This window comes from Leucopleurus acutus, assembly GCF_964270905.1.
Source record: "Leucopleurus acutus genome assembly, chromosome: 12".
In the NCBI taxonomy this organism is placed as follows: Eukaryota; Metazoa; Chordata; class Mammalia; order Artiodactyla; family Delphinidae; genus Leucopleurus; species Leucopleurus acutus.
Window position 1 is genome coordinate 73,795,454 of NC_139154.1, and position 13,462 is coordinate 73,808,915.

Below are 13,462 nucleotides of genomic sequence, written 5' to 3' on the forward strand. Positions count from 1 at the left end.
GCCTGCGTACCTTGTCACTCAGATACATAATCAGTTTACCTGTCATTTGTCTCAGGCAATTGGCTCAAACATCTTTAAATTGCAGAAGGGAGAATTCAAAACCTTATTTCCTGTATCTGGAATCCCTAGAGGTTAGGGCTTAGGATTTTGACTCCTTCCGTCAAGAAGCTGTCAAAAAATTTGTTTCCATGCCTGTTACATCTGCAATTACAGAATTTCATGGTGGGCATTATTTCCAAGAGAAATCTGAAAAATCTAGAACTGTGGTCAGTTGTACACATTTAGATTCTTTTAAGTGGAATTTTTTTTTAATGTGAAGTAAGATGTATTTCATAGGAATGAATTTATTAATTGGTGAGTATTTTGGAAAAAAATACTCCGATACGTGAATTAAAAATAAGTGACTTCAGGGCTTCCCTGGTGGCGCAGTGGTTGAGAGTCCGCCTGCCGATGCAGGGGACACGGGTTCGTGCCCCAATCTGGGAGGATCCCACATGCCGCGGAGCGGCTGGGCCCGTGAGCCATGGCCGCTCAGCCCGTGTGTCCGGAGCCTGTGCTCCGCAACGGGAGAGGCCACAATAGTGAGAGGCCCGCGTACCGCAAAAAAAAAAAAAAAAAAGTTACTTCAGAGTGGGGTGAATGAGAGATTCATAATAGGATTTTTTAGAAGATGTCATTTATCTTTTTTACATCAGAGCAGTTGAAGATACTTTGCTTCCTCTCAATTAAAGTTAAGGGCTTTGTAACTTAGTTACATTGCTCCATATCTACACTGTTTTGTTTCCCAGATGTGACATAGGATCTTTAGATTTAGATAGGGGAGAGTGTTCCCATGGGGCTCAACTGAGAGAAAATGATTTTTTTCCCAAGGCTTAAGAGTCAGTGAGGTTGGGAATGGGATTTCCCTTTTAAGTTCTCACGTCTTTTTGAGAAGCACTGGCTGTTAACTGCAGCCTAGGATTGTTCCTTGAACGTAGCAGGAAACTGTTCTCTTTCATTTCTGTAGGCCTGGGAAAGACTGGAAAAAGCGGAACATGAGCGAGAACTGGCCCTGCGGAACGAGCTCATAAGACAGGAGAAACTGGAACAGCTCGCCCGCAGATTTGACCGCAAGGCAGCTATGAGGGAAACCTGGCTGAGCGAGAACCAGCGTCTGGTGTCCCAGGTACTGCTCTAGAACAGTGTTCAAGAAAACTGCTCCCAGGGTCCGCTAGAACCTAGACCACACTCAGTGGCCCTAGGACAGCTGTTTGTCAACATCCAGTATCCTGAAGCAGCTGTCAAGTCATCTCACCCACTTCCCATGAAGAGGATGTTTATAATTTCTAATACATTTTCTCTTCTATTTACCTAACTTTTTATAGATCTGGAAGTAGCTCAAAGTTTGTTTGGAGCCAGTGAGTGTGTGTGAACCGTTCATATTTAAAAACTTCTCTCTTTCTCCCAGTCTTTGGCCTTCAAGGCAGCTAGACTGGCCGTGAAATAAGTAAGTGGCTTCTTTTCTACTTGGCTTAACCAAAGCCATCTCCTGCTCCAGTCTCGTAAGTCGGGTGCTACCTATGTGCTGCACCCCTCTGTAAAGTGAGAAGTTGCTGGTTTGCTCTGGGGACAGCATTTGAGCCCAAGCACAGTTCTAAGGGCCCTCAGGAAGGCGGAGACCAGCGGGGGTCGGGACTCGGGAGTCGGCGTTTGGCTTTGGGACCCCCCCCTCAAAGATTAAGGGGTGTGCCCAGGAATCCACCTCCATTTTCTGTTTCTTTGTTCCAAATTGGATGGCTTTTGAATTTTGTGCTTCTTTTCTTTTCGTTCCCTTTTCTCTTAGGACAACTTTGGATTTGACCTTCCCGCAGTCGAGGCTGCCACGAAAAAGCACGAGGCCATCGAGACGGACATTGCCGCGTACGAGGAGCGCGTGCAGGCCGTGGTGGCCGTGGCCAGGGAGCTGGAAGCGGAGAACTACCACGACATCAAGCGCATCGCGGCGAGGAAGGACAACGTCATCCGGCTCTGGGAGTACCTGCTGGAGCTGCTCAGGGCCCGGCGGCAGCGCCTCGAGATGAACCTGGGGCTGCAGAAGATATTCCAGGAAATGCTCTACATTATGGACTGGATGGATGAAATGAAGGTAAAACGTGCCTGCATGGAGGCCCGAGCCCATCCAGTCAGGCCTCTCTCGTCTGGGACCCGCCCACTAACCCCCCAACACACAGCCATGCCCCTGGTCTGATCGCCCACTTATAGCCAGAGAAGGGCCATGTCACCCACGGAAAGGTTGTTAGCTCACAAGTTAAATGAGACGTGAAGTGAGAAGAAGTTGTGACGAAGGTCAGTTCCATAGCTGGAGGGCTGCTGCTGTGACTCAGGTCTAATTTAGGTATATCCCGTGGTAGGGGGCCAATCAAATTGTGGTCTTCTGTGGTTTTAAGTTTTTAGAGTTGGGGCTGCCTTTCCGTCTCGTTGGTCTACGTGTGAGTGGCTCTGCTTTGGGGAGAGGCCAGGCGGGTGGTACGGAAGAGTAGTAGGCAGTGTGAACAGAGCGCATCCCGGGAACCAGGCAGCCAGCGTTCAGATGGTGAGCGCCGGAGCTTCCCGATCTCCTTGAGCCTCCTTCCTTCACCTGTAAGCGGAGAGCTTACCTACCATCTGCCTCATCTACCTCATCCGGTTATAGCGAGAATTAAGTGCAAGATATGTGTGTGTATCACAGGGCGGCACGCTGGTTGGAGAGGGCTGCCAGTGCCGATTTGTGCCTCCCCTTCCTTTACTGGCAGCTCTGGGCATGGTGTTCCCAGCTTTCCCCCAACCCAGGAAGAGACCTGCCGTTGTGCCGTAGTCCTGTGCCTGTCCGTGTCCTCTGATGCAAGCCTCTGATGGAAGCTCATCCGTGTCAAGCAGTTCTCCGGCTGGCAGGCCTTTAGCCACGTAGCTAGGACAGAACAGGGCTGATTTCAGGCCGTACCGTGAAGCCTCCTTTATCTCAACACGCTGTGTTCCCCGCCTTGACCTCATGCGAGGGATTTCCTTCCTGGGATGTAAGCCCTTGTCCTTTGCTTACCTCTTGAGCTCTTCCTGGCAGGGGGAGCAAGGTCACTTCATACCATGAGTTTCCCCTCTTATTGTCCCAGGTTTATGATGTTCTCACGTATGGTCTGTCTTGAGCTCTTAAACTAGAAATGTTCATAAAATCTAGCAGAGATGTGCTTTTCATTTTAGAATTCGTCATGCACTTTATAATTCCGATTGGGCCAGAGACTTCCTCATAAGTAAGAATGAAGTAGAAATTCCATCTGGAGAGGATGTGTGATGAGGGCCCCAAATTGGGCTGATGGAAAAAAATGAAAGAAAATATGAGTGGGCCCAAACTTAAACCAGAGATGTTGCTCGGGACCTCCTAAGCATGACAGTCACCTGACCCTGTTCTTATTTGGTTAGAGATGTAGTTTGTAAGCTTTTCAACTAGGTGTTTCTCCCGTGGATTGTGTAAGTATCGCAGAGGTGTACCAATGAGCTCGCAGGTGAGGAGAGCATCCAGTTAAGGGGTCAGCAACTTCTAGGAGACGTCTTTAAACTCTGACATGAAACAGCTCTGTTACCTTTATCTTATCTTCTTGAATGGTTGTTATTGCAGGCACTTCCTTCTTGGAGGCTCAGTTTATATTTCATACTGGTTTCTCCTCTCTTTTTTTTTTTTTTTTTTCTTTTTTCTGTTCTTTACTTTTTAGTATAGGTTTGACTTCTTATTCCAAGGTAGATGGTCATTAGTTTATAACGTCTCTCCTGCTACAGTCTTCTGGGTTTGTTTTGCTCTGGTTTGCATGCCATCATCTTCCCCTAAAGGTATGGGGAGGATGGCCGGCTGGAGGGAGGGTGCAGCTTGGTTGGTGGCTCCCATCCCGTCCAAAGGTTATGAGACGCTGACATCAAGGTTGTATTCATGGATGCCTTTTTTGTTGCCTCTTGCGCACAGGTGCTATTATTGTCTCAAGACTATGGCAAACACTTGCTCGGCGTGGAAGACCTGTTACAGAAGCACGCCCTGGTTGAAGCGGACATTGGCATCCAGGCAGAGCGGGTGAGAGGTGTCAATGCCTCCGCCCAGAAGTTTGCAACAGACGGGGAAGGTAAAGACAGACCGTTCCAGACGTTACCCCCTCGTCACCAGAAGTCCATCTCCAGAGACGTAGATGGGTTATGTGTGGCAGTGGGACCTTTAAAGTTACCTTGCTATCGTGGGTTCCCAGTGGGCCGTGTCCTGGGTATAATGAGATGCAGTAGGGTGGCCTTCCATTACATTTTAACTCTGTCTTGCCATTCTGAAATGGACCTGTCTTTTCCTTCCGTACTCGAGTGCTGGTTGGTTTTTAGTGGCTTGATGTTGGCCACTGAAATCTGCCAGACCACACTCTGCACACCGATAGCCTGGTGTGTCTCTCAGACACCTCATGGCTTTCACACCTGGCTGTGCATATCTTTGTTTAAAGGATGTTTGGAAGGATTTGGTTTTGTTCTGTTTTAGAAACAATTAAATGCAGCTGCCTTCTTTCTTACAATTTACCTGCTATTTTTGGTTCCTAAGTGATCAAAAAAAATAATGCTTGGGGCAAAAAAAAAAAAAAAGTAGCAGTTATCCTTGCCTCTCCCTCCTCATCCAGTCAAGGTCCTAGAAGGTACTCCATTGCCCCATAACGTGGCCCTGCACTTAGCGTAAACTGGTGGTCTAGGAGGGAGAACGGGGGTGTAGCCGACTGCCTGCAGACGCGCAGGAGCCTGTGCTGCCGCTGTCACACCCACGTGCCCACCTTGGCGTTAAACAGGTTACAAGCCCTGCGACCCCCAGGTGATCCGAGACCGCGTGGCCCACATGGAGTTCTGTTATCAAGAGCTTTGCCAGCTGGCGGCCGAGCGCCGGGCCCGCCTGGAAGAGTCCCGCCGCCTCTGGAAGTTCTTCTGGGAGATGGCCGAGGAGGAAGGCTGGATCCGGGAGAAGGAGAAGATCCTGTCCTCCGACGACTACGGCAAGGACCTCACCAGCGTCGTGCGGCTGCTCAGCAAGCACCGGGCGTTCGAGGACGAGATGAGCGGCCGCAGCGGCCACTTCGAGCAGGCCATCAAGGAGGGCGAAGACATGATCGCCGAGGAGCACTTCGGGTCGGAGAAGATCCGGGAGCGGATCGCCTACATTCGCGAGCAGTGGGCCCACCTGGAGCAGCTCTCGGCCATCCGCAAGAAGCGCCTGGAGGAGGCCTCGCTGCTGCACCAGTTCCAGGCGGACGCCGACGACATCGACGCCTGGATGCTGGACATCCTCAAGATCGTCTCCAGCAGCGACGTGGGCCACGACGAGTACTCCACCCAGTCCCTGGTCAAGAAGCACAAGGACGTGGCAGAGGAGATCGCCAACTACCGGCCCACCATCGACTCGCTGCACGAGCAGGCCGGCGCCCTCCCCCAGGAGCATGCCGAGTCTCCCGACGTGCAGGGCCGACTGGCGGGCATCGAGGAGCGCTACAAGGAGGTGGCCGAGCTGACGCGGCTGCGGAAGCAGGCGCTGCAGGACACCCTGGCCCTGTACAAGATGTTCAGCGAGGCCGGCGCCTGCGAGCTCTGGATCGACGAGAAGGAGCAGTGGCTCGACAACATGCAGATCCCAGAGAAGCTGGAGGACCTGGAGGTCATCCAGCACAGGTAAGCGGGTGCCGCGGGGACACCGGCCCTCCCGCCCCTCGCAGCCGAGGTGACCGAGCAGGTGACCTCCCTGTTGAATTGCCTTTGCAGATTCGAGAGCCTAGAGCCAGAGATGAACAACCAGGCTTCCCGGGTGGCGGTGGTGAACCAGATCGCCCGGCAGCTGATGCACAGCGGCCACCCGAGCGAGAAGGAGATCAAGGCCCAGCAGGACAAGCTCAACACGAGGTAAGCATGAGACAGGGGGCGGGCCAGCTCCCTGCGAGCCAGGCCGGGATGGCCAGGCCGCCTGCTGAGCCTCGCGGTCAGGAATTTCCTGCACAGGGTCACTGACACTGTGGCGCTGACCTCATGATGTCGGCATCTGCCTTTCGACACACCCTGGTTTTTCAAGAAGTGTCCCTGAGAAAGAGGCGGGGCGGGGGGGGGGAGTGACATCATTCGGGGCAGCCCCTCCCAATGTGGGAAGCGAGGGCCTGGGTGTGAGACCTGTGCCCAGCCTGGTGGATCACGGCATCAAGGTGGCACCTGTCCTGTGTCTTCTAAAATAATTTCTGGAACAGGGTTTTAGCATGTTTGAGACGTAATTGGTGGACGAAAGTCCTGATTATCAAGGTGGACCTTTGTCCTGGTCTTATCTTTCTGTTGAATAAATACATTTGAGTAGGTCGTGGTGGCAAGCTGGCCTTGGTTCTGAGGCCTTTGGGTGTGGGAAACGTTCATTAGGTGCCACTCGGAGATGAGTAAAATGTGCATCGCAGACATGAATTAAGTGACTCTTTGGGGGATGGGTGTGTTGTCACTGCTGACTTTGCAGCTCCTTTGACAAGTCCCCCCTCTTGTCAGGCTCTTTCCCGATTATAGTGTGTCTCTGAGCTGTTTCGATGGCGATATTAGGTGTCCATATACTGAGGGAGATGATTTTCCAAAACGCATGTAGTCAAAGCAAAGTTGGAGGGGGAGTCGCAGCTTCGACCGTCACTGTTAATTTCCTTGTCCAGCCGTGAGCTTCCGGCCTCTCTCCCACTCTGCTCTCTCCTCCGCCCCTGCACCCACAGGTGGAGTCAGTTCAGGGAGCTGGTGGACCGGAAGAAGGACGCTCTCCTCTCCGCCCTGAGCATCCAGAACTACCACCTCGAGTGCAACGAAACCAAGTCCTGGATTCGGGAAAAGACCAAGGTCATTGAATCCACCCAGGACCTGGGCAACGACCTGGCAGGAGTCATGGCCCTGCAGCGCAAGCTGACCGGCATGGAGCGGGACCTGGTGGCCATCGAGGCAAAGCTGAGCGACCTGCAGAAGGAGGCCGAGAAGCTGGAGTCGGAGCACCCCGACCAGGCCCAGGCCATCCTGTCTCGGCTGGCCGAGATCAGCGACGTGTGGGAGGAGATGAAGACCACGCTGAAGAACCGCGAGGCCTCCTTGGGAGAGGCCAGCAAGCTGCAGCAGTTCCTGCGGGACCTGGACGACTTCCAGTCCTGGCTCTCCAGGACCCAGACGGCCATCGCCTCGGAGGACATGCCCAACACTCTGACCGAGGCTGAGAAGCTCCTCACGCAGCACGAGAACATCAAAAACGAGATCGACAACTATGAGGAGGACTACCAGAAGATGAGGGACATGGGCGAGATGGTCACCCAGGGCCAGACCGACGCCCAGTACATGTTCTTGCGGCAGCGGCTGCAGGCCCTGGACACTGGGTGGAATGAGCTCCACAAGATGTGGGAGAACAGGCAGAACCTTCTCTCCCAGTCCCACGCCTACCAGCAGTTCCTGCGGGACACGAAGCAGGCCGAAGCCTTCCTGAACAACCAGGTAACGTCCCTCCTTGCCTTGGCTCCCTTCCTGTCGGAGCAGGGGCCCTGGCTGCCTTTGGAGGCACTTCTGCCAGGGCTGCTGGTTTCAACCTCACCTGTGGGAAGTGAGAAGAATAATGGAAAGACATTTGTTTTTTCCTGACATCTAAGGCACTGAAACCCATCACAACGTAGTAGGGGATAGAGCTGAAGATTTCCACAGGGGCTATCTTGCCTTGCAGAGTACAGTTCCACTGCAGTGACGGTCGAGGACCTCTTAGTGGGTTCATAGTACGTATGTCCTCATAGTAGTTCGTTAAATTAGCGACATTCTGAGAGGTGTTAATTCAATCTAAAAAGTATTGGGTTGGCCAAAAAGTTCGTTCGGCTTTTTCCGTAAGATTATGGAAAAATCCGAACGAACTTTTTGGCCAACCCAGTATTTTAGGGGATTTTTTCTTTTCTTTCTTTCTTTTTCTTTCTGAATGGTTCTGTCTTCGTTGCTCTAGAAAGGTCAGGGACTTGACCCAATGACCCAAGGGCAGTGATTAGAGAAAGAGAAAGAGCTAAGGATGGTCGCCAACATTGTGGTTGATAACCCTTCTTAAAAGATTGGGTTTGAACGGTCTGCTGCTGTCACCTTATGGGCACATGAGTGGACCCTTGTGGCTGATGCACAGACCTTTGTTCATGTCCCTCACTCTTCGGGAAAAAAATAGGAGCATTTAACCACTTAGGGAAATTTAGTCACTTGCGGTGTCCCACTGGGATTTTTTTCCCCCGCCCAACTTTTTGTGTTAACTGACTCCATAGATAATTTCATGTAAGTGTGACGAAGCAATTGTTGCAAAGTATGTTGCGTGGAAATGCAGAATGTAGGAAAGAGTGCTTTTTTGTTGTTGTTCTGAAAGCAAGTTGTATTTCGTGATTTCTCACCCTGCTCTGATTTTGTTTTTCCCTTTTTAAATAAGGAGTATGTTTTGGCCCATACTGAAATGCCCACCACCTTGGAAGGAGCTGAAGCAGCTATTAAAAAACAAGAGGACTTCATGACCACCATGGACGCCAACGAGGAGAAGATCAATGCGGTCGTGGAGACGGGCCGGAGGCTGGTGAGCGATGGGAACATCAGTTCGGACCGCATCCAGGAGAAGGTGGACTCTATCGATGACAGGTGCGGCGTCCTGAGGTTCTCAAGGGAGTCATACACTCTGGGGCTGTCAAGCCTCTGAGTCACTGGCCAACGTCTTTGGGGCTGTGGGTATAAATTCCCCCAGTGGGCAGGACGTGGGCACCTAGCAAAATTTAATCTACAAAAGAAAGAAAGCCTGAGACGCCAGACTAATTCTTAACCAAAGACTTAGGAGAGCCAGAGTGCTGAGTAGCGGTGGGGTGTGAGCCTTGCTTGCCCTGTGAGAGGTGACACGTAGCGTCACCTCTGGGACGTCACCTCTGGGTGTCACCCAGTGGGACCCCGAAAGCCAGACGCTTCCCCAGCCAAGCCCACATTCACCTTCATTCACACAAGACTCCTCTGAGGCCTTTCAGGAGGGGACAGGGAGGAAGGGCAAAGTTGGCTTGTCCTGAGGACCTGGCAGAGGCAAAAGTGAACACCATCAGGCCTTTCTTAGAAAACTGGCTTGGGTGATGCTGTAATAGGATCTTTTTCATAATAAGAAAAAAAGACTTTTCCTCCTTTTCTGCCAAGGCCTCTCCAAGATGAGATGCTCTTGTTGTATTTTTATTTATTTATTTATTTATTTGCCGTTCCAAAAGGTTTTTCTCCCTGGCCAGTGTTCTCTGTTAGACCCTCACGCCTGCCTCTTAACTCTGCCTTGGTTATTACTGAAGTAGGAGGTCTGGGCAGATCTGGCTTGGTTCTGGACTGGCCACTTCTCTCTGGGTGTGGCCCATCTGGGTCAGTCACTAGCCTCTGCTGCAGCTGATCTTCCCCGGTGCCAGGGAGCCTGGGCCAGATTTAAGGGCTCGTTGTGAGACTGATGTCACCGAGAAACAGCCCTCTTCCTCAAGGGTTCTCCGGCCTTCAAGTGCAGTGAGGAGGAAGAACTTCTTGCTGAGAGCGTTTCCTTACTTACCTTCTTACCTTGTCTGAGAGGGTCTCCTGGGACCCTGGGCCAGATGAACGTCTTACAGTGTGCAGTGGAGAGGGGAACTGCTCTTGCCCTGTAAAGATTGAGCTCCTGCCTTTAATCAGTCTGTGCTTTGCACTGATTCGGATCCTAAACCATATGCTCTCAGGGTGGTACTATGGAATAGGATGTAAGGTATATTCATTATAATTTTGTATCTGTTGCTTTCAAAACAGCTACGAAAAAGAAAAAGAAAAATATCCCTCCACCAAGCCCTTCTTCAATAAGTGTGAGAAACAAGGATTGGGCAAGACAGGCTTAACCTGGAGGAGAAGGAATTTCTTTTCTCTTAATGCTAAATCTCATGTTGTTTTGTAAACATGATACACCATGTTCTTCCCTGTTAGGTGCACACAGCTGGTTTCCTGAAGGCAGGCCGGGCCACTGGGGACACTTGTGTTCAGGCAGGCGTGCAGCTGCCTGGCAGCTTCCTCAGTGTGTTTATCCGTCCCCTGATGCTGCAGCTGCAAGGGCTTGTTGGAAGCAGGTGACTCTGTCAAGACCGGAGGCTCCTGGATGTGAGGGAATGCTTCAGCAGCTCTCAAGTGCGGCTTAACCTTCCTTTTGTCCTTGACTGAGAGCCTGGGCCCGTGGGGTTCCAAGGCCTCCTGGGGATTTCTGTTGTCAAAAAAGCATTGGGAAGAAGATTCCCTGCTATCCTTAAGCGTAAGAGAGATGGAAGGGGGACGGGGCTTTCTGGTGATCTGCCCTCAGGAGGATTACATTTTCTCATTTTCCTCAGCACGTGTTAACCGAATTCTGGTTTCACTTTAATATCCCCAGAGGCCTCAAGATCGGAAACTTGACCCCAGAGGACACTGGCCTGTTATAAAAAATATACAAATCTGAGTTCCAGGTGGTGTCAGGGCACATGCTAAGTAAATATCTTAACTCTTTGGATCTGATCCCCGTCCAGAAACATTCTGACGCTCCCGTGAAGCTATTTTTGTAGAAAGCAAAATCATCATAACCTGCTTACGTTCTGGAAATCTCGTCGATTACCACTGAAGTTTGTTGAGAAGAAGAAGTACTAGAACAGAGACGCTGACTCTTAACAGATGTGGGTGGGGCATGAGTGGCCTTTAAAGGGCTTGTGACTGGGTGGAAAGGAGCCCGCTGTCCAAGCCTGCTCAGGGGGGTGTGAACGGCTGAGCTTCCTGGCTCAGAGGGAAATTCCAGCCCCAGTGCAGTCCTGGGAGAAAAGGAAAAGTGTCCAGTTTCGTAAAGCCAGACCTGATCTCACGTGGGAAAAAAAGCTTAAAAATCACCAACCCACTTTACTTAGGTACCTGTGGTTCTTTATTTTCCGTAAGAACCACAGTTAAGCCCAGTATCTGCCTCATGTGGTGAGGAGCTTTTGAGTCTCATTATAGCGGTAGGTGGTGAGAGATGGAAAGAAAACAAGACATTTAACCTTGCCCCAAAGAGCACTCTTAGGAGTGTGGGAAGCTACGGCCAAGTTTAAGAAGGTCCTTCCCTATAATTAAATCCACGATCACCCCTTGAAAGGCCTTCCCAAGTTTCGCTTCCCGTGAATACCATTGGCGACCACTAGTGCACAGTTAAGCCGTGCTCACTTCTCTCGAGGGTTTTCTGAAGCAGCAACCACCCCAGCTGCCTGTGTAGCTGTTTTTTGTCCCGCAGAGCACATCGCTCAGAGGCCGTCCTCATGCCCCCCTGATCTGTGTTGTTTGGACCTGAGGCCTTAAATCGCCATTTGGCCTTTCCCTCCTTCATGCACCCACCGAAAGAGGAAAATTGTCCAGGCAGAAGTCCACTGGGCACGTGTGAGTCTTGATTATGTAAGAGAGACATTCAAGATTCCGTCCAGTGGTATTTCTCTCTTAGTAAATTTTCCCAGCGTTTGAAGCTATTTTTACTCCTATTATTTCTACGAGCTTCAAAGTCGCATGTCCTGGTTTAACTGCCCGTGTCTCTGTTTACTCCTTGCCATCGTAGCATTTTTTGTGTGACGCCAGGGAAGGGAACGGGAACTTACATTCAAGGCCTTTGGCTAAAGGCAGGACTCTTGCATTTTGTGACTTAACTCCAACTCAAATTACCTTCCTCCTGAAGGTTTGCTTTATTTGCTCTCTTTCTCTTAAACCCCCCCTACGAATAGTGACTGGAATTTGAGGGTTGGGAACTTGAAGAACTTTTCTTGACATTCCTTCCCCACCCACATTTTTAGATGACTAATTCCTTTAGTCCGAGATCACTAACAATCTTTAAAACACATTTTTTTAAAATTTTTGATCTTTGAGAAAGGATAGCAATGAAGTGAAGGGGCTTTGGCCTTTTATTATAAAAGCCACAATGTTAAAAATTCGGAGGGGAGGTGGAAACTACTACTTTTTAATCTCACCCTCAGCACATGCCATTTTAGTTTTTGCTTTTCCAATTTGTGCCTTGGAGTTTTGTATCATTGGCTGTGCATAAACTCTCTTCGTTTAGCATTATATGAGAAGTACTTTTCTATTGTTGCATTTTGCCTAAGTGGTATAAACATATCATAATAAACAATAATACCTGACGGTATTATTTCCATTCATGCTATTGCTGTGTTCTGTAGTCGCCGGTACCCGTAGGAACAGAGGGCATTTCCCTTTGGTCCCCAGGCAAGATGGTAGCTACAGTGTTGCCACTGTCCCTTGTTGCCAGCAGCCACTGCAGGCCCGTGTGACACATGCTTCACTGTAAGGTCTTTCTTGCTCTTGAAGAAGGTTCTTTAAAAGCCAGTTGGCATGAGGTGCTCCCTGAGCTGCCCTTTCTTGGTGTTGTAGAGAATCAGAGGTCGTGTTCTTCCTCCCTGCCATGGGGGCAGGCAGGGCTGGTCGAGAGACCTTGCCCAGGCACTGCAGCAAGAAATCGCTTTGGGAATTGGAATGAAAAACCAAACCCTCCCCATCTGCACTCTTCCTTTGCCCTTCTTCGCACCCTTCGCTTTGGCTGGCTGGCGCTTGGGTTCCTTGGGAAGATGGGGGAGCTGTGTTACGGCGATGCTTCTCGATGCTCAGTGTGGTACGGCTCTGCCCCGTGGCAGTAGGACCACGTGGAGGTAGCCCTTTCCGTGGCACTCATGGCACTCACAGCATTCACGTGGCCCTTCTTCACAGTCTGGTGGAGAAGCCCCTGGGCGCATAAAGGAGGCTCGCAGGGGAGCTCTGGCACCTCCACAGCGTGTGCCAGGAAGCCCTGTGCCCAGCATCCACGTGCCTTGTCGTTCCCCAAGTTCAGCAGCTCCTTCCAGTTCTTTTCAGTTTTTCGGTTACCGTTTTGTGCTTTAACTTCTTTAAACCTTGGTGACCCTTATCTGTTAATGAAGAGTGCGATTGAGTTAGGTGTGTGATGTCACAGGTCTGAAAATTTTCATTCTTGGTTTATTGTTGATTTGGATGAGTTTTTCTCCTGACGAGAATCTCGTCATCAGGGAAGGTTCCTTTAAGCCAGTTACATGGTTTTATGCATTTTCTTAGCCATGTACATGGCCTGTCACCCAGGTAAGAGCTTCTTAAAGATCAATTTCATATTCTCACATAGTTCCTAAAATGGAGACCCTCACTCAGCACATGCTCAGGGTTTTTCTCCCCTAACACCAGATTTATGAAGCTCTTTTGCCTGCATCCTGGCCGGTTGTGTGGCTGGGACAGGTGTGATGGTCTCTTGTACCATGACTTACTCATTTGGAGGATGCTAAACTCTTTGGGTCGGGTTATCTTGTCTCCTTGACATGATTGAGAACTGTTAGCAAACTGTTTTCAGCGTATATTGAGACCCAGGAAAGAAGCTGAGTTGTAAATTCTGCATTTCAAGATTCCCTGCTTCCTCTTC

The 13,462-nt window shown here is 50.4% G+C and overlaps 1 protein-coding gene across 6 annotated transcripts in view; it reads left to right on the forward strand.

Moving 5' to 3' along the window:
• SPTBN1 (spectrin beta, non-erythrocytic 1) overlaps window positions 1–13,462 on the forward strand; it is a 196,124-nt gene that overhangs the window by 151,007 nt on the left and 31,655 nt on the right. For all 6 annotated transcript variants that reach the window (XM_082852264.1, XM_082852266.1, XM_082852265.1 and 3 more), the window contains 7 exons: window positions 1,007–1,165; window positions 1,823–2,125; window positions 3,968–4,121; window positions 4,815–5,685; window positions 5,776–5,913; window positions 6,744–7,500; window positions 8,453–8,655. In XM_082852264.1, the coding sequence (XP_082708390.1) occupies window positions 1,007–1,165; window positions 1,823–2,125; window positions 3,968–4,121; window positions 4,815–5,685; window positions 5,776–5,913; window positions 6,744–7,500; window positions 8,453–8,655 (2,585 nt within the window). The remainder of the gene's footprint in view (window positions 1–1,006; window positions 1,166–1,822; window positions 2,126–3,967; window positions 4,122–4,814; window positions 5,686–5,775; window positions 5,914–6,743; window positions 7,501–8,452; window positions 8,656–13,462) is intronic.